This window comes from Schistocerca gregaria, chromosome 3 (genome assembly GCF_023897955.1).
Source record: "Schistocerca gregaria isolate iqSchGreg1 chromosome 3, iqSchGreg1.2, whole genome shotgun sequence".
Taxonomy (NCBI): Eukaryota; Metazoa; Arthropoda; class Insecta; order Orthoptera; family Acrididae; genus Schistocerca; species Schistocerca gregaria.
Window position 1 is genome coordinate 272,071,730 of NC_064922.1, and position 27,698 is coordinate 272,099,427.

General features: G+C 38.5%; 1 protein-coding gene across 5 annotated transcripts in view; it reads right to left on the reverse strand.

Moving 5' to 3' along the window:
- Nucleotides 1–27,698, reverse strand: part of LOC126354661 (myosin-11-like) — a 273,554-nt gene that overhangs the window by 141,298 nt on the left and 104,558 nt on the right. For all 5 annotated transcript variants that reach the window (XM_050004437.1, XM_050004441.1, XM_050004439.1 and 2 more), the window contains 3 exons: nucleotides 21,708–21,851; nucleotides 18,324–18,562; nucleotides 96–282 (listed from right to left, as the gene is read on the reverse strand). In XM_050004437.1, coding sequence (XP_049860394.1) covers nucleotides 96–282; nucleotides 18,324–18,562; nucleotides 21,708–21,851 — 570 coding nt within the window. The remainder of the gene's footprint in view (nucleotides 1–95; nucleotides 283–18,323; nucleotides 18,563–21,707; nucleotides 21,852–27,698) is intronic.

The following is a 27,698-nucleotide window of genomic DNA, read 5'->3' on the forward strand; positions in this document are numbered from 1 at the left end:
TTACAAAATTACTTGGCTGAAAGAAATAAAATCTATATTTTGGAGACTTTTGTATGTTAAATAGAAGATGTGAGATGGGAGAAGGTATATAATACCTTTGTTGCACATTCATTAACTTTTAACATAAGCTCCTGGATTTGCATTTGAATGTGGTTTTCAAGTTCCATGTGTTCACTGAGCTGGAGTTCAATGCTGCTCACATTTTTTTCCTTTGATTTCAGCAGCTCACTTAGCTTTGACATTTCTGTTGCACTGTTGTTCTGCAATAGCTCAATATCAGTCCTGAAAAAATATTATAATACTATGTTTCAAACTAGTCTGTGAAAGAGCAATAACATTGGACCACAGCCATAATCCATCCACTCCAAAAAAAAAAAAAAAAAAAAAAAAAAAAAAAAAAAAAAAAGGAGATAGAAGCAATCCAGATAATTACAGAGGTATCTCTCTCTTAGACTGCACCTACAAGATTTTCTCCAAAATCCTGTAGAAGAGGGTCAAAGAGCAACTAGAGGAAGAATTAGGAGGCTTCAGACCTTGGAGAAGCTGTGCCAAATAGACCATCACTTTAAAATTAGCCTTAGCATATTAAAAGGAACGAAATAAACCTCTTGTAATAAATAACCTTCGTGGACTTTAAAAAACTTCAATATTAAAACTCTTAAGAAATTTTGGGCTCCATACAAAATTAATCAAATTGATATAACTCATAGAACTCACCTTAACCAAAACTGTATCAAAAAGTCAAACAACAAGTTATCTCAATATAGGAAATAGCACAGAAAATTGGTCTTGGAATATCCTTTGAATATGTTATATGACCCACCATTCATAAACAAAATTGCTGTAGGAAACCAAGAAATCAAAATTGTAGATAAATTTAAATATCTGTAAGAAATCATAACATTTAACCTCAATGAAAAGCCAACACGGCATAACAGAATAAACAAATTTACTAGAGCACAATATATCACAACAAAAGAGCCTGTCAATAGTAACAAGATTAAAACACTCCAAATAGTCACTCAACCAGGAATAACATATGGAAGTAAAACCATCTTCAACAACTAACACTGCACAAATAGACAAAATATTCAAAATAGAGAGAAGAATCATCAGAATATGCATCAACAAATCATACCAGAAAGATGGACACTTGAGAGTAGTTACAAATGAAACAGTCTACAAGAAAATAGAACTGGTAATGAGTACAATCAGGAAGAAACGCATTTCATTTTTTGGACATCTAATCAGAACACCAGAGAACAGGATCATCATGAGAATAATAGAAAAATTGTGGAATAGTTAAGTGCAACATTAAGTGGATTACAGAAATCAAGGAAGATATGGATGAGCTACAGATTACATTGGAAGACCTAAGAAACAAAACTGACAAAATCAGGAAACTCACAGACAAACAAACCAGACTGCAAATAAGAATCAACAAACAGACAATAGGAAGGTTTGATTTCCGTTAAAGAAAGAAGGACGAGATCCGTGAGAATGAAGAAGTACTGGGCTGACAGGAAACTGAAAAATTCTTTGTATAAAGTTGGCTAGAGTGGTCCAATGAAGGCCATAAAATGTAAATAATAATATTAATAGTTCAGGACAGAACTAATGAAGCCTCAGACAAGCGCTATCATGGTCGGGGACGACGCTTGAACCCTATGCCCGTCCACAATGGTAACGACACTGCTAGCCACACGGAAAATGATTTAAATCCAAATAGAGGTGTTTCGCGGGATATGCTTCCTGCAACCACTCTAGAAGGAAAACAAAGACAGAGGATGAGATGGTCAGAAGAAGTTAACCAAAACCTCATGTTCTGTTATTACCAAGCAACAAACTTAGGAACCAACACAACTGGATACAGATCACAAGTATACACAACATTTATTACCAGATACCCAGAATTAAAATTTTTAACAGAACAATGACTAGCTGATCAGATCCATGTAATAATCAAAAATAACGGGATACCCTGGTCAGAATTAGAAAACATCAAACAACAAGTACAACAAATACTGGAACAAAAAAATGTGCAATCAGACGAAGAAGAAAATACATCCCAGAGCAAACCAACAAAGAACAACACGCATCAATTAAACGATCAGAGGAAAATAAAATCTTAAGACAGCCACCAGAACAAGCACAAATAGAACACGAAATGACACACATGTTACATATAGAAGCAAAATTTCAGCTGACATATATAGAATACAAAGACACAAATACAGACATTAGACCATTTTTGCATAGACCATCAAATAACCCACATGTCTAAACAACAATAAAAACTATCAATACAATCATACACAACAAAATAAATGAAAATACAACTATGGAAGAGTTACAACTACTGGTTTATATAGGAGCACTTACTACACTAAATATACACACTAGGCAGAGATCAGAACCAACCAACATACAGAAGAAACCCACAAAACCAGCATGGCAACACAGGCTACAGATCAGAATAGAAAAAACTGAGAAAAGACATCGGACAGCTAACACAATTTATAAGAAATGAAATATCAGACAAAAAACAAAAAAGGTTAGGTAAAATGTCACAACAAGAAGCGATAGAGCAATTAGATGAAAAGAAGCAGAAATTACAAGCATTGGCCAAACGACTTAGGAGATACAAAAAAAGTGAAAATAGAAGGAAACAAAACCAAACATTCAACACAAACCAAAAGAAATTATACCAGACAATAGATAACACACACATTAAAATAGACAATCTACCGAACATAACAGACATGGAACACTTCTGGAGCAACATATGGTCAAACCCGGTACAACATAACAGGCATGCATGGTGGATAGAAGCAGAAACAGACACATACAAGATGATACCACAAATGCCTGAAGTGATAATTTTGCAACATGAAGTCATCCTAACAATTAATTCTACTCACAATTGGAAATCCCCTGGAAAAGATAAAATAGCAAATTTCTGGCTAAAGAAGTTAACCTCAACACATTCACATTTAACTAAATTATTTAACATAATGATGTAAATAAAACAGAAAGAAACTTCCACATGAGAAAAATATATCAAAAACAAAGATTCCAAGACTTACCAAGCGGGACAGCGCCGGTAGAGAGGCACAATAAAATAACATACAAACACACACACAAAATTACGAGCTTTCGCAACCGGCGGTTGCTTCGTCAGGAAAGAGGGAAGGAGAAGGAAAGATGAAAGGATGTGGGTTTTAAGGGAGAGGGTAAGGAGCCATTCCAATCCCGGGAGCGGAAAGACTTACCTTAGAGGGAAAAAAGGATAGGTATATACTCGCGCACACACACATATCCATACATACATATACAGACACAAGCAGACATCAGAGATGTCAGTCAAGGCGGAAGTGCAGAGGCAAAGATGATGTTGAATGACAGGTCAGGTATGAGTGGCAGAAACTTGAAATTGGCAGAGATTGAGGCCTGGTGGATAACAAGAAGAGAGAATATATTGAAGGGCAAGTTCCCATCTGCGGAGTTCGGATAGGTTGGTGTCGGTGGGAAGTATCCAGATAACCCGGACGGTGTAACACTGTGCCAAGATGTGCTGGCCGTGCACCAAGACATGTTTAGCCACAGGGTGATCCTCATTACCAACAAACACTGTCTCCCTGTCTCCATTCATGTGAATGGACAGTTTGTTGCTGGTTATTCCCACATAGAAAGCGTCACCGTGTAGACAGGTCAGTTGGTAAATCACGTGGGTGCTTTCACACGTGGCTCTGCCTTTGATCGTGTACACCTTCCGGGTTACAGGACTGGAGTAGGTGGTGGAGGGAGGGTGCATAGGACAGGTTTTACACCGGGGTTGGTTACAAGGGTAGGAGCCAGAGGATAGGGAAGGTGGTTTGGGGATTTCATAGGGATGAACCAAGAGGTTACGAAGGTTAGGTGGATGACGGAAATAAACTCTTGGTGGAGTGGGGAGGATTTCATGAAGGATGGATCTCATTTTGGGGCAGGATTTTAGGAAGTCGTATCCCTGCTGGAGAGCCACATTCAGAGTCTGATCCAGTCCCGGGAAGTATCCTGTCACAAGTGGGGCACTTTTGGGGTTCTTCTGTGAGAGGTTCTGGGTTTGAGGGGATGAGGAAGTGGCTCTGGTTATTTGCTTCTGTACCAGAACGGGAGGGTAGTTGCGGGATGCGAAAGCTGTTCTCAGGTTTTTGGTGGAATGGTTCAGGGATTCAGGACTGGAGCAGATTCGTTTGCCACGAAGGCCTAGGCTGTAGGGAAGGGACAGTTTGGTATGGAATGGGTGGCATCTGTCATAATGGAGGTACTGTTGTTTGTTGGTGGGTTTGATGTGGACGGATGTGTGAAGCTGGCCATTGGACAGATGGAGGTCAACGTCAAGGAAAGTGGCACGGGATTTGGAGTAGGACCAGGTGAATCTGATGGAACCAAGTTGAGGTTGGATAGGAAATTCTGGAGTTGTTCTTCACTGTGAGTCCAGATCATGAAGATGTCATCAGTAAATCTGTACCAAACTTTGGGTTGGCAGGCTTGGGTAACCAAGAAGGCTTCCTCTAAGCGACCCATAAATAGGTTGGCATACGAGGGGGCCATCCTGGTACCCATGGCTGTTCCCTTTAATTGTTGGTATGTCTGGCCTTCAAAAGTGAAGAAGTTGTGGGTCAGGATGAAGCTGGCTAAGGTGATGAGGAAAGAGGTTTTAGGTAGGGTGGCAGGTGATTGGCGTGAAAGGAAGTGCTCCATTGCAGCGAGGCCCTGGACATGCGGGATATTTGTGTATAGGGAAGTGGCATCAATGGTTACAAGGATGGTTTCCGGGGGTAACAGACTGAGTAAGAATTCCAGGCGTTCGAGAAAGTGGTTGGTGTCTTTGATGAAGGATGGGAGACTGCATGTAATGGGTTAAAGGTGTTGATCTACGTAGGCAGAGATACGTTCTGTGGGGGGTAGGTAACCAGCTCCAATGGGACGGCCGGGATGTTTGGGTTTGTGAATTTTAGGAAGTATGTAGAAGGTAGGAGTGCGAGGTATCGGCGGGGTCAGGAGTTTGATGGAGTCATGTGAAAGGTTTTGTAGGGGGCCTAAGGTTCTGAGGATTCCTTGAAGCTCTGCCTGGACATCAGGAATGGGATTACCTTGGCAAACTTTGTATGTAGAGTTGTCTGAAAGCTGACGCAGTCCCTCAGCCACATACTACCGACGATCAAGTACCACGGTCATCTGCTTGTGTCTGTATATGTATGGATGGATATGTGTGTGTGTGTGTGTGTGTGTGTGTGTGTGTGCGCGCGCTCGAGTATATACCTACCCTTTTCCCCCCCTAAGGTAAGTCTTTCCGCTCCCAGGACTGGAATGGCTCCTTACCCTCTCCCTGAAAACCCACATCCTTTCATCTTTCGTTCTCCTTCCCTCTTTCCTGACGAAGCAACCGCCGGTTGCGAAAGCTCGTAATTTTGTGTGTGTGTTTGTGTGTTATTTTATTGTGCCTGTCTACCGGCGCTTTCCCACTTGGTAAGTCTTGGAATCTTTGTTTTTAATATAAATTATTTAACAGTTACATTGTAGACTCATACACATTCCGTGATACACTTACACATGGAATAACTTATCTGAAACCTAAAGATCAAGCAGACACAGCAAACCCAGCTAAATATCGCCCCATTACATGCCTACCAACAATATACAAAATATTAACTTCAGTAATTACGCAGAAATTAATGACACATGCAACACAGAAAAAAAATTATAAATGAAGAACAAAAAGGCTGTTGCAAAGGAGCACGAGAATGTAAAGAGCAACTGATAATAGATGCAGAGGTGACATATCAAGCTAAAACTAAACAAAGGTCACTACATTACGCATACATTGATTACCAAAAAGCATTTGATAGTGTACCCCACTCATGGTTACTACAAATATTCGAAATATACAAACTAGATCCTAAATTGATACAGTTCCTAAACATAGTAATGAAAAATTGGAAAACCAAACTCAATATCCAAACAAATTTGAATAATATCACATCACAGCCAATACAGATTAAGTGTGGAATATACCAAGGAGACTCATTAAGTCCTTTCTGGTTCTGCCTTGCTCTGAACCCACTATCCAACATGCTAAATAATACAAATTATGGATACAACATTACTGGAACATACCAACACAAAATCACACATTTGCTATACATGGATGATCTAAAACTACTGGCAGCAACAAATCAACAACTCAACCAATTGCTAAAGATAACAGAAGTATTCAGAAACGATATAAATTTGGCTTTTGGAAAAGACAAATGTAAGAAAAATAGCATAGTCAAGGGAAAACACACTAAACAAGAAGATTACATATTGAATAACCACAGCGACTGCATAGAAGCGATGGAAAAAACAGATGCCTATAAATATCTAGGATACAGACAAAAAATAAGAATAAATAATACAAATATTAAAGAAGAACTAAAAGAAAAATATAGAGAAAGACTAACAAAAATACTGAAAACAGAATTGACAGCAAGAAACAAGACAAAAGTTATAAATACTTATGCTATACCAATATTGACCTACTCATTTGGAGTAGTGAAATGGAGTAACACAGACCTAGAAACACTCAATACACTTACACGATCACAATGCCACAAATATAGAATACATCACATACATTCAGATACAGAAAGATTCACATTAAGTAGAAAGGAAGGAGGAAGCGGATTTATCGACATAAAAAAACCTACATTATGGACAGGTAGACAATTTAAGAAAATTCTTTATAGAACGAGCAGAAACTAGCAAAATACACAAAGCAATGACTCATATAAATACATCGGCTACACCACTGCAATTACATAACTACTTCTACAACCCTTTCGATCACATAACATCAACAGATACGAAGAAAGTAAATTGGATAAAGAAAACACTACATGGCAAGCACCCACATCATCTAACACAGCCACACATCGATCGAGACGCATCCACACATGGCTAAGAAAAGGCAATATATACAGTGAGACGGAAGGATTCATGATTGCAATACAGGATCAAACAATAAACACCAGATATTACAGCAAGCATATTATTAAAGATCCCAATACTGCAACAGATAAATGCAGACTTTGCAAACAACAAATAGAAACAGTAGATCACATCACAAGCGGATGTACAATACTAGCAAATACAGAATACCCCAGAAGATATGACAATGTAGCAAAAATAATACAACAACAACTTGCCATACAACAAACTAATAAAGCAACACGTTCCCACATACAAGTATGCACCACAAAATGTACTGGAGAATTATGAACACAAATTATACTGGAACAGAACCATTATAACAGAAAACAACACATAACAAACATGACATCATACTCACCAATAAAAAGAAGAAATTAACACAACTAATCGAAATATCCATACCCAATACAGCAAATATACAGAAGAAAACAGGAGAAAAAATTGAAAAATACTTCCAACTGGCTGAGGAAGTCAAAGACATGTGGCATCAGGATAAAGTTGACATCATACCAATTATACTATCAGCTACAGGAGTCATACCACACAATATCCACCAGTACATCAACGCAATACAGCTACATCCAAACGTATATACAGGGTGTCCCAGCTATCTTGTCCACCCAAAATATCTCTGGAACAATAACAGCTATTGGAAAACGACTTTCATGGGTATGAATGTAGGGCTGGGGACCATGAATGTACATATCTGGAAACATTCTAGAACGAAAGCATATGTGTTATTTAACACAAACTTATGTTTTTTTTTTTAAATGGACCGCCCATATTTTTACTTCAGCAATCCATAGCATGACAAAGCACACACACAATGGCATTGATTGAATCGCAATATTCCTATTACATCCCGAGATATTAAGATGCGAAGTTGACGCTTGAAACACCCGACATGCGCTGCTAACGCACGTCCTGAGGCTCAGGCGTGAACCCCATGCTGCCCGTAATCGCGATGTGATTGACAAGTAAGTGTTCCTCTTGATAAGTATGGAGGTGTGATTACACATGTCAATCACATTGATACCGGTGAAAGTCATTTTCCAATAGCTGTTATTGTTCCAGAGATATTTTGGGTGGACAAGATAGCTGGGACACCCTGTATACAACTACAGAAATGTGTAATTATTGATACATGTTCAATTACCTGAAAGTTCCTTAATGCAATGTAACATATACCGTACAGTTAAAAGGAAGTCATGCTTGATCAAGGTCCACGTCACTTTCCATTTTTAACCAGACATAATGTCTGAGACAGGAAAGAATAATAATAATATAAAAATGTACTTTTTAAGAAACACATTCCGTGTCAGGAGTGCAAATCAAGCTGCTTGCATACTGTGAAGAAACTCTTACGAATATTTTTTTGCAATCTGTGATGACTATCTTTTGAACAATCTAGACAGGGAACATACAAAATTCAGAAATATGTAAATGAAAAAGGAAGTAAATATGAACTTAAATTTGGACTAACAAGAATATAATCAGGCTCAAGTCTATGTATATTAATATATCACAAAGGTAATGAATATAATTAAGCCTACACTTAGATCAAAAGACACAATTATCAGATTTACATGTTAATGATTAAGGACTTCATTCATTGAAACCCAAATCACATTCCACAATCAAACGATGGAAATTCCATGCTGGAACAACAACAATATGGGAAGGACACACTGTTCCTCACCACATAGTGGAGTCACTGGGTCACAGACAGGCGCAGTGGAAAAGACTGCTAAAATATTTTAAGGTTTTGGATAAAGTCCTTCTACTGAAGTAGAAAACACACACACAGTAACACAACCACAACTCACACATGCATGGCCAGTCTTCATTTAGAATTAATTTTAAAGATTTGAGATGGGGGGAGACTTCTGCAAAACTAAGTGCTACTTATGGTATAGGAATGTGGGCTGTTTGGGACATTAAAAAGAATAGTTCAGGACCATCTGCATGAAAACGACTGATGAGATCTACTTCCGATCTTTTGCAATGATTTAGGCAAAAATGAGCAGATGTCATTGTTCCACATTCAATGTGTGCTGAAACATCTATTTTTTCATGAAGCTCTAGGGTTAAAAGCAAAATTTAATGCCTCATATGGATGTCTAATCAGATTTAAACAATGTCATGGGATTTGCAAACTTACTGTGCAAGGAGAGCAGCAAAGCTGAAATGTTATGGTAGCTGATTCCTTCCAGGAAGAGTTCCAGTTATTTGTGGAAGAAGATAATTTCACATCAGACCTACTTTATAATGCAGATGAAAGTGTTCTGTACTGCAAATGTCAACCAACCAGAACCTGTGCTTTTAACCCTTTCCAATCCAATTTTTCTAATCACTGCATTATCCCCAACTCTTATTTATTTTACACAGGTAAGGATGTAAGGCATTATAGTTTATTATGCTACTGTCTCAAAAATAAAAAATAAAAAATAAATTAAAAAATACAATATGAGGTAACTTGACAACTTTATTTTGTTTACATTAGTTTTTGCAACAACAATGGTGTATGTTTATGGCTGCTTATAATTTTTTTCTGTATGGTACTTCATAAGATATTCTCCCAGGTGAAGTCTAGGCCACCTCTTGCATGTTTTGGAGTAGAAAATTGTCTCTCTTCTTCCTCCTTGCGTTTGCTGCAAACCCTGAATCCTTTGGTTTTTTTTTCCATTTTGCATTATAAAACGCATCTTCCCATTTACTCTCTCCTTGGAATCAGACAATGATGGTCTTTCTCTTTTCTCTGAATTTGTATTTCTCACCTGGCTGACTGGCTGTTTGATTACACTTCCTCTGTAGGAATGGTGAGTCTGCAATTGCTCTACACATTTGTTTTAGTCTATTTAATAAAGAATATAACTGTTTGCTACAGCAACTTCAATCAGCCAGAAAAATAAGTTTTCCCGCCACTTGTATGACCACCTTCTAAAACCAGAGCAACCACAGTACTGATCAGCAGTGTCCACTCCTCCCATGAACTTTGTGTATTCCAAAATAACAATGGGTTTCAGGAACCTCACCAACTCTTTTCCTCTATAAACATCAGTTGGGTTTGAGGACCAAGCAATGTACTCAATATAGTCACTAACCTCTTATCATAGAATGAAAGACACATAGTTTTCACCTCACTTTGATAGGCACATAACTTATATTCAGCAAGTTCTTTTCTCTTCAAATCGCATTGAAAATCCTTCCTGTGAGGTACAACTGTACCTGTTAGATGAAAATTCATTTTCCTGAGAAAGTTGAGAGCTTGTACAGTAAAGATGTAATAGCCTGAAACACCTGCACAAGCCAGCAATTGCTGAACCAAATAAATCACTATTCAGATTGCAAAAGGTAAATCTGTAGTTGTCTTTCCATAATACGGAATGTGACAAAAAACATAAGCATCTTCTGAATCACACAGACACAAATCTCGTAAACTACACTTTCTGAGCTTGTTTGGACTGTAGCACTTGAATTGAATTCTTCCTTTGAGTCCTACTCTGCTCTGCCCTATAGCCACATTTCTCTTTGCTACATCAAGTTCTTTGCAATTACGGTCAATATACTTATAAATGTTCTTCACCTTTCTCCCTCTCGCATGTTGAAACCCTTAGTGGTGACAGGTGGAACTCAAAGCAGTTTCCAAAATATCTGGGAAAAAACTGGAAATGAGAAAAACTCCTTGAAAAATAGAGTTCATTATAGCCAGTCTTCTGTAAAATTGTCAAGTAATTCTCCATCTAAATTCAACGACATGTTCAATATTATACCAAGAAAAGCTTTCAATTCTTCTAATGAAACATTCTTCTATGAGTGCCACACTAAGTTTTTTTGTAAGTGGCATGACTTTCTCCATCCTTTCTTTAGCATATAATTTTCAGCATCCACAATTTCATTACTTAGACTGCCAGTGAAGAAAAGTTGGAAATATTCAACTTCATATTTTGGTTAAACACCATGAGGAATGGTGAAATCTCATTGTGTGACAGAAAAAGGAAACTTCATGAGATCATTGTTGTCACCTTTGATAAACTTCCCAAGTATTTGCTACAGCTTGTGTCTCTTTGTACTAATTGCTGCCATGCACCTAGTGAATTCCAACAATTGAGCAGACTGAAAGCACAATGATAGAAACATGTCTGGCATCAGACTTGTAGCAGAAAATTGTAATGTCAGACACAATCCAACAGTGAATCTGAAAGGGTTAAGAGTGAAGTTTGTGATCCTGGATATAATTTGTCTAAAGAAAGCAGCACAATTTTGTGCACTGCAAATGCTCCTGGGAACTATAAAGTGAAACTATTAGTGATTAGAAAAAAACTGAGCATTCTAATATATTAATATAGCTAAGGACCTCCCTGTGCATTATTACAAACAAAAAGGAGCATGGATGGATAATGAAATTTTCAAAACTGTTTCTACACACACTTTGTACCACAAGTTCGTGATTTCTGAAAGAGAAAGGACTGCCACAGAAGGCTATTCTATTGCTTGATAATGTTCCTTCACATCCCAATGAGAGGATTCTCATATCTGATGATGGTCTTATCATAACTAAGTTTTTACTTCTTAATGTGACTATCATTATACACCCAATGTGCCAAGACATAATTGCACTGATAAAACAGCACTATCGGTCTGGTCTACTGAGAATGCTAGTTAAAACTTAACTCCACCCAAACAGGCCATGGAGGCTGAATGGTACCGACCTGCCGCTGTGCCATCCTCTGGCCACAGGCATCACTGGATGCGATATGGAGGGGCATGTTCTCAGCATACCGCACCCTTGACTGTTTGTCAGTTTATGAGACCCAATGCTACTTTATGAGGCTGATTTGATGGCGCTCTGGAAAAAGTTGGCAATTCTAGATACTATACACATGATTTCTGATGCCTGGCAGGAAGTCAAGCAACTTACATTAGTTTGATCATGGAGGAAAATTCTTCCAGATATAGAATAAAGAAAGTGATTTTCAAGGTTATGGTGATGAAGAAATAACAACTGCACAGATAAATTATATGACAACAGGTTTAAATGGTTTTCAGGATTTCAGTGAAGAAACTTGAATGAGTGGCTGAAGAGCAATGCATGTGACCCCAGCTTCTAGCACATTAGTGATGCTGAAACTGTGACCACTGCTTCACAACACAACAAAGAAGAGGACAGTGAGTGTGAAAGTGGAGATGAAAATAGTGACATCGTCAGTGACTGTGCCACATTCATTGCAATGTGTTGATACTTTTCTAGATATATGGGTCAGTGGGGGTTTCAGTACAATGACATTATTGCAGTAAGAAAAATTGGAAATCCTGTGGAAAGAATGACATCTCTTCTCAGAAGCAGACAAAAATCAAAGACTATTTTAAGAAATAAACTGACCTACAGTAACTGTGCACAGGTATTGGATAAACTTTCGAACAATGAACAAATGTTTGAAACTGTCTTGATTATTTATGGTTTTCGACTATTAGTGCATCTTTTCCCTCACGTTACATCAAATAATTGGGAGTATACTGTATTAGTTGAAATACAGCTACTCTGAAATATGTCACTGCTCCTCCTCCTGCAATAATCTTCTTCTTTAACATTTACATAACTTCACTGATTTCAGATATCACTATATCTGTCAATTAACTATAAATGTTATGAGCTGCTCAATGTAAACATTAGTGTTAACTACAGGAAATAATGAATCGAGTTCAAATATATTGATAAATCATAAAACAGGACTGGATCCATCCTTCATGAAATCCTCCCCACTCCACCAAGAGTGTCTTTCCGCCGTCCACCTAACCTTCGTAACCTCTTGGTTCATCCCTATGAAATCCCCAAACCACCTTCCCTACCCTCTGGCTCCTACCCTTGCAACCGCCCCCGGCGTAAAACCTGTCCTATGCACCCTCCCACCACCACCTACTCCAGTCCTGTAACCCGGAAGGTGTACACGATCAAAGGGAGAGCCACATGTGAAAGCACCCACGTGATTTACCAACTGACCTGCCTGCACTGTGACGCTTTCTATGTGGGAATGACCAGCAACAAACTGTCCATTCGCATGAATGGACACAGGCAGACAGTGTTTGTTGGTAATGAGGATCACCCTGTGGCTAAACATGCCTTGATGCACGGCCAGCAAATCTTGGCACAGTGTTACACCGTCCGAGTTATCTGGATACTTCCCACCAACGCCAACCTATCCGAACTCCGGAGATGGGAACTCGCCCTTCAGTATATCCTCTCTTCTCGATATCCGCTAGGCCTCAACCTCCGCTAATTTCAAGTTGCCGCCGCTCATACCTCACCTGTCTTTCAACAACTTCTTTGCCTCTGTACTTCCGCCTCGACTGACATCTCTGCCCTTACTCTTTACCTTTAAATATGTCTGCTTGTGTCTGTGTATGTGCGGATGGATATGTGTGTGTGTGTGTGTGTGTGTGTGTGTGTGTGTGTGTGTGTGTGTGTGTGTGTGTGTGCGAGTGTACACCTGTCCTTTTTTTCCCCTAAGGGAAGTCTTTCCGCTCCCGGGATTGGAATGACTCCTTACCCTCTCCCTTAAAACCCACATCCTTTCACTTTTCCCTCTCCTTCCCTCTTTCCTGACGAAGCAACTGCCAGTTGCGAAAGCTCGTAATTCTGTGTGTGTGTTAGTGTGTTTTGTTCATGTGCCTGTCTGCCGGCGCTTTCCCGCTTGGTAAGTCTTGGAATCTTTGTTTTTAATATAAAACAGTTGTTCATAAGATATAAACACACAGTCTAAAATAATAATAATAATAATTACTTGTAGTACTAACAAAGAGATAGAGGGGCTGGCCAGTACTTACCTCAGCTCAGTACAGCCAATAGATCACAAAAAAGAACAGAAAATTTACATTCCTAGCTTTCAGAACTTTGTTCCTTTATCAGGGAGGAGAGAGGGGAAGAAAGGGAAGAAGGGAAAGTGGATTCAGTTACTCAAAATCCAGGTTATGAAGCAACAGGGAAAGGTAAACATGGAGTGTAGCAAGGATGGAGGCATGGTTGTCAGATGGAATCTTTGGATTCCCTCTGACAACCATGCCTCCATTGTTTGAGAATTCTATACAATTAATTTGGTAATAAAGAGTGTTGTGGGAAAATTTATGTTAGACCTACCATAGTAAACCAATGTCCATATAATATGTCAACTCAATGATCTCTGAACAGAGGCACAGAAGAGGTAGTAATCTATGAAAAGGTCCTAAAAGCCATGACAGACCAGTAACCTTTAGACACAGACATTAAGTCGAAAATAAAAATACTGTAATGAGTGAATACTGAAAATCAATGAATTATTTTTCAGAAAATGTTTGAAAATTGTATAGTAATTTTAGCATGACAAGGTGAAGTCAAGTCCTCTCTTACAGAAATGTATAACCGGACATAATTGTTTTGTGCAAGAAAAAAAATAAGATTTCAATGTCAACAATGGAAAATCCAGGATGGAATATAACATTATTACGAAAGGACAGTAGCCACTCACCATATAGCGAAGATGCTGACTCGCAGATAGGCACAACAAGAAGACTGTCACACTATAAGATTTTGGGCAATAAGGCCTTTGTCAAAAAGAGATGACATATGCGTGCACGCACGCATGCACCCACCCACCCTCCCACACACACACACACACACACACACACACACATGAATGCAAATGCAATTCACACACATGCCTGCAGCCTCTGGCAGCTGATGCCACAGCTTCAGAAAGGTGCCCATTACCACAGTGTGGCTTCAGCTGTCAAAGGCTACAGTAATGTGTGTGTGTGTGTGTGTGTAACCTATGTACCAGAAAAAAAGAAATCAAAATTCCAAAATAAGAAACCACAAAATTGATGCCACTCTGAAGAGTACTGCCAATTTTCACAACAGGGAGGTATCACATCCATAGCTAAAAGACAAGTTCTAAGTCATGTGCCTGGATTACAGGAGAGTGATTTGAGAGGCCTATAGAGATAAAGTATAAGTTACTTGACATAATTAATGAGCAAAGGTCTTGGACAGTTAAGATAAATTAAGTTACAGAATTAATTATGCGAGGTCCTTAGGCAATAAATGAAAGACAGAGAACAAAGGTGTGAGAGAAGAAGAGAGAGAGTCCTGTAGTGGGGGCTACAATACATCTTGAGAGGCCAGTGGAAGACTTAAGACAAATTCTGTGGCTTTATAGGGAAAGACTTTCTAACCCATCCACACATCATGTGAAAGATAACTGAAGAATAACAAAGTAATATAGCCAATACACAATGTGAAGCCTTAGACACTATATCATGTCAGGGGCTGGTGGGGTCTGAGGGGTAAAGGCAAACAAAACGCTAGGACCAGTGGTCCAGCGAGAAATTCTGAGCAGACAGTAGCAGAGAGAAAGATGTAGTTTCAGTGGAGATTGGCTGAAGAAGTGGTTGCAGGCAGAGACAGACAGAGAAGATTCAGAATAAATTTCAATGTTAATTATTCCTTTTGAGTGCTTATTCTTCTTGTCATCTTCCCAGCTCCTATATCCATGCCACAGAATTTACATCACACAATCAAGTCTCTCTCTCACTTTGGTCAATTGAATGAATTCTCTGTAGTATAAATGCCTGTTACTCAATCCCTGGCAAAACACACAATTAATGTGTGTTCCTGGAGCCACTCTGTAGCAATTCTGGACGTGTGGAATGTCGCACTGTCCTGCTGGAATTGCCCAAGTCCATCAGAACGCACAATGGACATGAATGGATGCAGGTGATCAGACATGATGCTTACATACTCCCATATCACTCCAATTGCACATACCCTACATCATAACAGAGCCTCCACCAGCTTGAACAGTGCTCTGCTGACATGCAGGATCCATGGATTCATGAGGTTGTCTTCGTACCCATACACATCTATCTACTCATCTGATCAGGCAATATGTTTCCAGTCATCAACAGTCCAATGTCGGTATTGATGGACCGAGGTGAGGCGTAAAGCTTTGTGTCATGCAGTCATCAGGGGTACATGATTATGCCTTCAGCTCCGAAATCCCATATTGATGATGTTTCATTGAATGGTTTGCACATTGACACTTGATGGCCCAGCATTGAAATGTGCAGCAATTAGTGGAAGGGCTGCACTTCTGTCACATTGAACGATTCTCTTCAGTGGTCGTTGGTCCCATTTTTGCAGGTTATTTTTCTGTCTGCAGCGATGTTGGGGATTTTATATTTTATTGGATTCCTAATATTCACAGTACACTCTGGAAATGGTCGTACAGGAAAATCCCTACCTCATTGCTGCCTCAGAGATGCTATTTCCAATCACCCGAGAGCCGACTATAACATCATGTTCAAACTCACTTGAATCTTGATTACCTGCCATTGTAGCAGCAGTAACCCATTCAACAACTGTGCCAGACACTTGTTGACTTATATAGGCAATGCTGACTACAACATCGTATTCTGCCACTTCACATATCTCTGTATTTGAATACGCATGTCTATACCAGTTTCTTTGGTGCTTCAGTGTATATACTGCAATAATTATAAATGACTTTTCCAATAGCAGCAATCCACAAGCACATGCTTCCAATTGTTCATCTGAGAAGAAGCTACTGGCTTCAATATTTTTGAACTTGATGTTATTTTTAACATACATGAGAACTACACACTTCTCCATATTTGACCTACCCAAATATGGTACTGATTTATAGGCATCTGTGTTTAGCATATGGTATTTATTTGTTGCTCAGACAGACACATTCCATCAAACTAATTTTGGTTTCCTAGTTCATGCAAGTTGACTAGAAGTTCAAAAACTTTCTTTTCAGTCCTCTAATATTCTGGTGCTTTACAGTTGACTCAGTCAAACAAGTTGCTCTGGCATATGTCTGTCTGAATAAGGCTCTTCTCCCACACCTCTGATCAGAGTATAATACATTAATGAAGTACCATGTTTCACAGTTCTTGATGTCAAACAAGATGAAGTAGGAATTTCTATTTATCAAACTGCTTCTGTTTGTTATCAGATTAGGTCAACAGATCAGGTCAATCAAATGTATTGAAAAATAAAGACTAGAGGAAAAAAAGATGTAATCATGCATGTTAAATGTGATATCCTCTCCTTCTTGCAGCAAACTTTGCACAGATTAAATGTTGTCTTCCACTTTGAAAAAACTACCATTCCCAGAACTACCTTAAAACCTTGTGTATGTTTCAAACTGTAAGACTGAAATACAGGTTTTGTATATTTGTAACATACATTTCCACTAACTATGAGTGTAAATTCCACACTCTTGCAGAATTAGAATCAAAATCCTCCAATTTTGTTTGTAACAGTAATAAATTTATCGCAAGTTATAAACAAAAAAGGAAGAAAGAGGGTGTAATGTTCCTATGACAAGGAAGCCATTTGATGTACAGGAAAAGTTTTAATTGGACTTTGACAGAGATTTGACAGAAAATCCATCATGGACGAATTGAATGAACCATCCAAACATTTGGAAGTGATTTAGGGGAACCACAATAAATATGAATCTGGATGGTTGATTGGAAATTGAATCGCTCTCCTCCTGAATGCAAATCCAATTCTTAACCACAACACTACTTTTCTCAGGATGGCAGCACTAAATGTTGGTGAATTTGTGGTAAGTTCCTATGGGACCAAACTGCTAAGGTCATTGGTCCCTAGATTTACACACTACTTAATCTAACTTAATCTAACTTTAACTTACTGTACGGACAACACACACACCCATGCCCAAGGGAGGACTCGAACCTATGTCAGGGGGAACCGCATGAACTGTGGCTCTGGCTCTGAGCACTATGGGATTTAACATCTGTGGCCATCAATCCCCTAGAACATAGAACTACTTAAACCTAACTAACCTAAGGACACCACACACATCCATGCCCGAGGCAGGATTCGAACCTGCGACCGTAGCAGTCACGCGGTTCCGAACTGAGCGCATAGAACCGTTAGACCACCGCGGCCGGCTGCATGAACTGTGGCAAGGTGCCTCAGACCGCATGGCTACCCTGTGCAGCCTAAATTTTGGAACGTAGCTTATGTGATAGTGTCATACCAAAAATACTTAACAGAGGCTTTGCAAAATGTTAGTAATATCTTTCACGTTTTCTCTTCCTCTTTTTATTTTAATTTTCTTATTTGAATTTAGTGTTAGTCTGTTTTCCACTTCTGACAGAAATATGAGACAGAAATTGATTATGTTTCAATTTATGTGCACGTCACATGACCATGTAAGCATGGTCCACAGAAAATTTTCTGTTAATTTATAATTTGCACTGCAAAGTGTACTCACATTTTCTGATTCAATACATTCCTGTTCTTTGCAAGATCATCTTCTAGCTTTTCTTTTGTCTTGCGCTCTTCTTCAACCTGAGATCGTACTTGTTCCACTTCTGCAGAAATTTCAGAGACTTTACTCACCACTTCCTTACTTTTCATAACAGCCTCTTCTAGTGAACATTTTGTCTCAGTATATTGTGCTTCAGCTACTGGTATTTGGCCCAGTATGTTACACAAATCAGTTTCTAGTTTCTGTAAGCAAAAATTAATTACTAAGAGAACTAAGATGTAAATAACATGGATGTGATATTGTGGCACAAAAATTCTCTCATGAAATAGTGAGTTAATTAGAAATTGTGAGCTAACAGGAAGTAAATGTAGTTTATAAACTCTGTGAATGAACACAAATAAAATACCATGCTGTCATGAGGGTGAAAAATCACTTACATGTGTACACGGTTTTGTGTAACAACACTGATCTCATAGTTCTGTAATTAGGACTCAGCACATTTTCTTCTAGTCACAGCAGATGTAATATCGCTCTACTCCAGAAATATGGATATAGACTCAGAGAGTGGCACCAGTTTTATTTGCTTAGCAGATATTTATGCTTCCAAGAGCTGTAACTCCACAGACTCGGGTAAATGTATCAAATAGGGACGTCAGTTGGTCCGCTATAGCAAATAAATATATGACAGCACAGATAGTCTGGCAATTTGTACATTATTGAAGACTCCTAAAATACAACAGTCACCCAGTTTCCACTCCTACACGGTTTGCAGCAGTGATCCACCTAATTTGTATCAGGCTGACATAAAAGTGGTGATGAAAACTCCAACTTTTGTAACAGAACAAAAGTATTTTTATTACACTTTTGCACTGCCATAGGACAAACACTCACAAGTTAGCTAGTTAAAAAGAAAAGGCATTATAATTGAGTGATGTCTGCCTCAAGAAATGAAAAGAAATGTTTATTATTACAAAAAAGATTGGAAACATTTTTTGTGCATTAGTGTGTGCTGCAAAGTTTTCAAAATAGCGAGTGACAATGTAGTAAGAAGCAGTGTGTCTCACGAATTTTCACTGTGTCCACCTGCCATGGAGTTTCTAGTGCACTGGCCAACACATATACTAGATTGCAACAATGACTATAACTATCAAAATTTTCTGATGAGGGTTACTCAGAGAAAAAAAATATTTTTAGTTGATTATTCTTCAGGATTTCTACCTCCTGATGAATAAATGAGTTAGTCTTCAAGAAAGCATTTGATATCAAGTAGTTTGAAGTACATATAGATACTTTCTCAACAATGATAAAAGAAAAGAAAAAATTTGTTACAAGGTGCAGATAACCATTGTATCCCAGTGTGTTATTAGTGCAGCATTAAGACAATGTTTATCAAACTGTTGCAGCAGCAGTACCTGAAGTGACAAGTTCAGCAGCAGTACATACAGAGATAGTTCGCAACATTACAGAAACAGCAGAGAAACTTGCTGGAGTGCATGGGAGAGAGACACTTTTCCACCAACAGCATAAACGCCAATGGTATCTATGACAGTGCAGTCATCAACCATATTTCTGGAACTTGGAATACATATCTCCAACAGTTTCTGACATTTTGCAAGGTGTTACCTACCCTCGAATTCTCTGGAGAATTCACCCGTGCTATCATGCCTGATATGAAGTCAGCACTACAGACTCCATTTGTGGCCAAGGAAATGAGGGTGAACAATATACTTAACTTTATTCTTGATGGTCTTGTAAAAGTCAAAACCGCATATTAGTATCTCCAGGTTCACAGCTGCAGCTTCACACAAGTTTGCATAATGGATTTTGTGATTTTAATTGCAACAAATTAAGAAAAGGCCATTGGTTTCAGTAATCTTCATGATTTACTTGTTGCTTTTTGCTCCACTTAAGTAACAAACACAATATTGCCACTTAAACATTTACAGAAATTACAAAACATGTCTTTCACAATAACACACTTGAAAAACATCTACTTTCTTCATTTTTCCATGGCAAACATGATGCATCATTCCAAAGTCAACATAACCTTTACATATGGACTTCTTTAAGCAGGTCATTGATAATTGTTCAAATTTAGTTTAAATATGTTGGTAACTTTAACATAATGATTCCATTCTATATGAACACAATCTTGGATTCCTATTTTCAGCAGTTCAAGGAACTAAATCACAGTGGTTGTTGCAGATACTCATAGAGACAAAACTACAATTTAATGTTGTCTTTTTTTAACATTACTTTCCAAGTTAATACTATTTCAGTGTTACATAAATCCAAACATGACAATACTACCCGTATTTGTGTGAATTAAAAATGTTTCAGAATTTCAGTTTCATATGCAATTAATACTTACATTGTATCCCAGCCCAATAGTTTTTACACAATAGAAAGTGCATTGTGTTTACTTTGTCCTCAGATATTTTCACTGAGATATAAAGCATAAAAAGGTAATAACTTTTTAAAAATATATCAGTTTTGAAGCCCAGTGTTTTAAGAGATTATGTATCAATTTGTACCCCTTAATAAGTTTGATGGTTTTTGAGTTTATTACACAAAACATGGTCACTATTGGAATAAATCCAGTATTATCCACAATTAACTTGCTTCACAAGATATTACCTTTGTATATAGACAGTCACAAATATGGTTGTAATTACTATAGATCAGAATTTATCAATACATGAGAATCTAAGGTGAACACTACAAAAGTCTAGAAGCATAAATATCAAAGACAGTAGACTGATGAGTATTTCTTCAGCTACAGGTTTTATTTGCCTATATTTGAGATACAAAACAGTACTGTAGCACCCAATAATGGAAAAATAGTATTGTAGTGTCTGACACACTGCCTAATTTGTTACAAAGGCTAGTAATATTTCAGGTACACATGTCCAATCAGCTTTCTTATTGTTCTCTAGTTGTCACACTCATGAGATGGTTCCCAATTACGCCCACTCACAGAAACCAGTAGCACTTTCACCTGTACAAGTCAGTTATTTTGTGCTGTTGCTGCAGTATTTCCATAAACTTTGACATAAGCTAAATATAAAGTAGTATGTGTTGACTTCAGCCCATGAAAGTTACAACTAATACAAGGGTTCCGTTCAAACTGATTGTTTGAAAAACACAGCAGAAAAGATGATAATTGAAAAGCCAGTTTATTTAAATGTACTCGCTATCATTAACACCGTTGGAGTTAAGACTTCCAAAACAAAAATTTTTAAATGTTTCAAGAAGGAAAAGTGAAAGGCTGTTTAACCATAACATAAAGTAACATATATAATAACCAAATAAAACACATTTGGAGAACAGTTGCAGGAGAGCAATTTATTTATTTTGTTTCATAAATACATATAATTTCCTACTCACCTTACACTGCAGTGTTGAAGCTTCAAATTCCTTCCTCAATTTAGTATAATCATCACACATCTTCCTCAGATTACCAATTTCATTTAAAAGAGATTGTTTTTCCACTGTAAAATTGCTTAACAACTCTTTTAACTTTACCAGTTCCTGTAAATGAATAACAAATGCAAACAATTAAATCAAGTAATGAGTACATATAAAAATTGAACACTTGTTTCAGTCTGAAACAATATTGTCAGCCTAACAAGTGTCTAACTAGTGTATTGGTTGTCACAGTATATTCAAATCTAGTTCTATAAATTAACATAATTGGCAAGATGATGAGGAAGAGGTATGTGGATGGCTGTGGTATGTTAGTAGTAATAAACCTCAGCAAATAGCGTATGAGAGAAAAAAATGAGGCATAGGATGTTAGAAAGAGGGAGGAACGCAGCAGAACTGGAAAGTGAGGGTCATATGTAGTCATGAGAAGAGCTAGTGCTGGAGATGAGGATTCAAATAGGATGGATACTCAACCAGCTGTTGAAATCCTTAGTGTGTGGTGTTCGCATATTCAACAACTACGTGGTTGAGTTTCTGGTAAGGCACTATCGGATGGTGGCCATTTATGTAGGGTGTTTCAAAATGACATTTTAAAAATTTGTTGATGTGTTCCTTACATCAAAACAAGAAAAAGGAAGTCCAGTAAACATGAGGTCTAAAATGTATACCTTAATAACTGTGAGCACTTGTTCAATAAATGAGATGTGTTTCACTGAAGATGAAAAAGTGCTCATAACTCTCAAGGTATGCATTTTAGGGGCCTCATTTACAGGACCTTTCTTTTCTTGTTTTTGTCCATACTATGTCCTCCCACAATATGAAAAGCAAAGAACTTGCAATAGAAGAGCTGTTGTTCACAGTAGCTTTTAAGGTACGCATTTTAGATCACATGTTTACTGGATTTTTCTCTAGTTTTAGTGTAAGAAAGCTGTTCCCAAATTTTTAAATCATTGTTCTGAAGCACACTGTAGAAGAGAAACCTAAGTAATCATTATAGCGAATTCTGCACATCAGGTGCAGCATAGCTGGTAGATGACATGACTGATTCCAAACCTCTGATATGACAAGAAATATCTGTGACAGGATGGCAATTTGAAGTGGTGTGTGTTTATGTGAATGTGTAACAGGTCTTGCAGCTGCATCATCCACCTGGAAATGGTCCATGAGGTACAGGAGAGGAATTCATGGTGGCCAGCATCAAACCACTCAGAAACTGATACCCCCACTCCCACCCTGCCCGCAGCTCCACCCACTGTTTCCCACAGCACATGTGACATCTATGAGTTTAAAGGTTGTAGAGAAGAGATATTTTGATACTGGAAGGGCAAATGCTGTTACTCGTTAGGTTATTAGTGGGTTTGGTGGAGACACTCTATGGAACCTTTATAGAGACAGAGATTAGCAACCAGGTTGGGAGTTTATTGAGCTGAAAGGTTAAGGCTCAAAGAGAAGATGTTTAGCTTGCCATACACAAATAAGTCACCAATGAATCTGAACAAGACAATAAGTTTAAGGTAGCAAGTGGATGGTAATTATACCGCTAAGTGTCCCATGAATAAGTTGTCATAAGACCATCACACACACATACCCATGGTAGTTCCATAGATTTGACTGTAAATTCAGGTTTCATAGTAGAAGCCTTTACAGAGTGTATAAGTGGACAAGAAAAAAAAAACCTGGCTTTTTCCCAGATTTCTCAAATAAAAAAGCATTTCTCCTGGGTGAAAATACACTTTTTCCGTGTTAAGTGGCAGTACACTTTCCCTTGGAACTGTAGAAGTTATTCCTTGAATGGCTATGGTTTTACACATTGGCGTAGAATTTCTCGGCACTTTAGAAAACGAAACTCAGGGGGAGAAAAACATGTTTTGGAAATATCTTTGATGTACAGCAACATGTACACTGCATATTTTCGTATTATGAAAGTATAAATGTGAATTCCACCAAACACCGCATGTTACTTTCCAAAGCATTGAAATTGATATTGTGATGTGCTTTTGTAAGGCATGCACAGCTTATGTCATGTGATCTCACCAGTCGATGACAGCGGATATTCAAAGGATAGGGTACGTGATGTAGTCAGCCAATAGCAACATCACTGTTGAGCAGTGCGAACACACAAATAGGAAAAGTTAATGCAGGGTGTAGCCACGGACAAGAAAAAAAAATTCCTGGATTTTTCCCGGATCTCCCAGTTAAAAATACATTGTATCCCGGGTGAAAATACACTTTTTCCGTGTTCAGTGACAGCATACTTTCCATCGGAACTGTAAAAATTATCAATTCTTTGTATTGATATGGTTTTATACAGCAGCTTATAATTTCCTGGCACTTTAGAAAACGAAACACAGGGGGGGAAAAACACGTTTTGGAAAGATCTTTGATGTGCAGCAACATGTATGCTGCATATTTTAGTACGAGGGCTATCCACAAAGTACATTACGTTTTGTAATTAAAAATAAATAAAGTATTGGAATTTTTTTTATTATAAACAGATGAAAGCCACACTTAAATACTAATTTTCTACATAGTTGCCATTTAAATTAAGGCACTTATCGTAGCGATGGACGAGCTTGGAAATTCCTTCGTCGTAAAATTCGGCCACCTGCACCTTCAACGACGTGGTTACCTCTTCTTGAAGCTGTGGGTCTTCATCAAAACGCTGCATAGCTGATCACTTCTTCATTGCTGGGAATAAGTGGAAGTCGCTCGGTGCCAGGTCAGGACTGTATGGCAGATGAGGAAACAACTTCCACTTAAAAGATTCGAGAACTTCACGAGTGGCATTTGCCGTGTGGGCCTGGGCATTGTCGTGAATCAGCAAGATCTTTGAGCCCAACTTTCCCCTGTGCTTGTTTTGTATTGCTCTTCTGAGGTTGTGCAGAGTTTGGCAATACTTTTGAGAGTTTATTGTAGTGCCTCCTTCCAGGAAATCCACAAAAATCACACATTTTCCATCCCAAAACAGGTAACCACGTGGTTGAAGGTGCAGGCGGCCGAATTTTACAATGAAGGAATATCCAAGCTCGTCGATCGCTATGATAAGTGCCTTAATTTAAATGGTAACATTGTAGAAAAGTAGTATTTAAGTGTGGCTTTCATCTGTATATAATTAAAAAAATTTCCAATACTTTATTTATTTTTAATACCAAAACGTAACGTACTTTGTGGATAGCCCTCATATTACGAGAGTATAAATTCGCATTCCACCAACAGGAAAAGTTAATGGTTTAAGTTAATACCCAGAGTGTTCATAGTGCTGCTACAAGAAAAGCAAAGATTCCACTTATAATAATGGTCTTGAAGATTTGTGAGGGCATGGGGATGTAGCACCACTATCTCTCCCACCCCCCCTTTTCCAGTAATAATGCTAGCCTACCGCAGCAAGAACAATTGTGTCTTTGCCAGATCAGTTCTCTGTAGTACTCTCTATGCAACATGAATTGCGTATACGCTGCGAGAATAAAAGTGCTCATTGTAATGGACGGCAGTGCAAGTGTAGTTACCACGCCCGCGCCCCACTACCTACACATTAATGAGCTGCAAGAGAAGCTAAGCTTCCTCATATAATGTTGATTCTTTTTGCGTATGTTACACTTTAAGATACATCACAAAATGTCCCCCCCATGAATCATGGACCTTGCCGTTGGTGGGAAGGCTTGCGTGCCTCAGCGATACAGATAGCCGTACCGTCGGTACAACCACAACGGAGGGGTATCTGTTGAGAGGCAAGACAAACGTGTGGTTCCTGAAGAGAGGCAGCAGCCTTTTCAGTAGTTACAGGGGCAACAGTCTGGATGATTAACTGATCTGGCCTTGTAACACTAACCAAAACAGCCTTGCTCTGCTGGCACTGCGAAAAGGTTGAAAGCAAGAGGACTATGGCCGTAATTTTTCCCCAGGGCATGCAGCTCTACTGTATCGTTAATGATGATGGTGTACTCTTGGGTAAAATATTCTGGAGATAAAATAGTCCCCCATTCGGATCTCCAGGCGGGGACTACTAAAGAGGACGTCGTTATCAGGAGAAAGAAAACTGGCACTCTACGGATCGGAGCGTGGAATGTCAGATCCCTTAATCGGTCAGGTAGGTTAGAAAATTTAAAAAGGGAAATGGATAGGTTAAAGTTAGATATAGTGGGAATTAGTGAGGTACGGTGGCAGGAGGAACAAGATTTTTGGTCAGGCAGGAGTAGGTTTAATATAGAATAAAAAAATAGGAATGCGGGTACACTACTACGAACAGCATAGTGAACGCATTACTGTGGCCAAGATAGACACGAAGCCCACGCCAACTACAGTAGTACTCGTTTATATGCCAACTAGCTCTGCAGATGACGAAGAAATTGAAGAAATGTATGATGAAATAAAAGAAATTATTCAGATAGTGAAGGGAGACAAAAATTTAATAGTCATGGGTGACTGGAATTTGGTAGTAGGAAAAGGGAGAGAAGGAAACGTATTAGGTGAATATGGATTGAGGGTAAGAAATGAAAGAGGTAGCCGCCTGGTAGAATTTTGCACAGAGCATAACTTGATCATAGCTAACACTTGCTTCAAGAATCATGAAAGAAGGTTGTATACATGGAAGAAGCCTGGAGACACTGACAGGTTTCAGATAGATTATATAATGGTAAGACAGAGATTTAGGAACCAAGTTTTAAATTGTAAGACATTTCCAGGGGCAGATGTGGACTCTGACCACAATCTATTGGTTATGAACTGTAGATTAAAACTGAAGAAACTGCAAAAAGGTGGAAATTTAAGGAGATGGGACCTGCATAAACTGAAAGAACCAGAGGTTGTACAGAGTTTCAGGAAGAGCATAAGGAAACAACTGACAGGAATGGGGGAAAGAAATACAGTAGAAGAAGAAGTAGTGAAGGCAGCACAGGACCTAGTAGGTAAAAAGACAAGGCCTAGTAGAAATTCTTGGGTAACAGAAGAAATACTGAATTTAATTGATGAATGGAGAAAATATAAAAATGCAGTAAATAAAGCAGGCAAAAAGGAATACAAACGTCTCAAAAATGAGATTGACAGGAAGTGCAAAATGGCTAAGCAGGGATGGCTAGAGGACAAATGTAAGGATGTAGAGGCTTATCTCACTAGGGGTAAGATAGATACTGTCTTCAGGAAAATTAAAGAGACCTTTGGAGAAAAGAGAACCACATGTATGAATATCAAGAGCTCAGATGGAAACCCAGTTCTAAGCAAAGAAGGGAAAGCAGAAAGGTAGAAGGAGTATATAGAGGCTCTATACATGGGCGATGTATTTGAGGACACTATTACGGAAATGGAAGAGGATGTAGATGAAGATGAAATGGGAGATACGATACTGTGTGAAGAGTTTGACAGAGCACTGAAAGACCTGAGTCGAAACAAGGCCCCAGAGCCAGTCCTGACAAAACTCTACCATCTGGTGAGCAAGATGTATGAGACAGGCAAAATACTCTCAGACTTCAAGAAGAATATAATAATTCCAATCCCAAAGAAAGCAGGTGCTGACAGATGTGAAAATTACAGAACTATCAGTTTAATAAGTCATAGCTGCAAAATACTAATGCGAATTCTTTACAGACGAATGGAAAAACTAGTAGAAGCCGACGTCAGGGAAGATCAGTTTGGATTCCGTAGAAATATTGGAACACGTGAGGCAATACTGACCCTACGACTTATTTTGGAAGCTAGATTAAGGAAAGGCAAACCTACCTTTCTAGCATTTGTAGACTTGGAGAAAGCTTTTGACAATGTTGACTGGAATACTCTCTTTCAGATTCTGAAGGTGGCAGGGGTAAAATACAGGGAGTGAAAGGCTATTTACAATTTGTACAGAAACCAGATGGCAGTTATAAGAGTTGAGGGGCATGAAAGGGAAGCATTGGTTGGGAAGAGAGTGAAACAAGTTTGTAGCTTCTCCCCGATGTTATTCAATCTGTATATTGAGCAAGC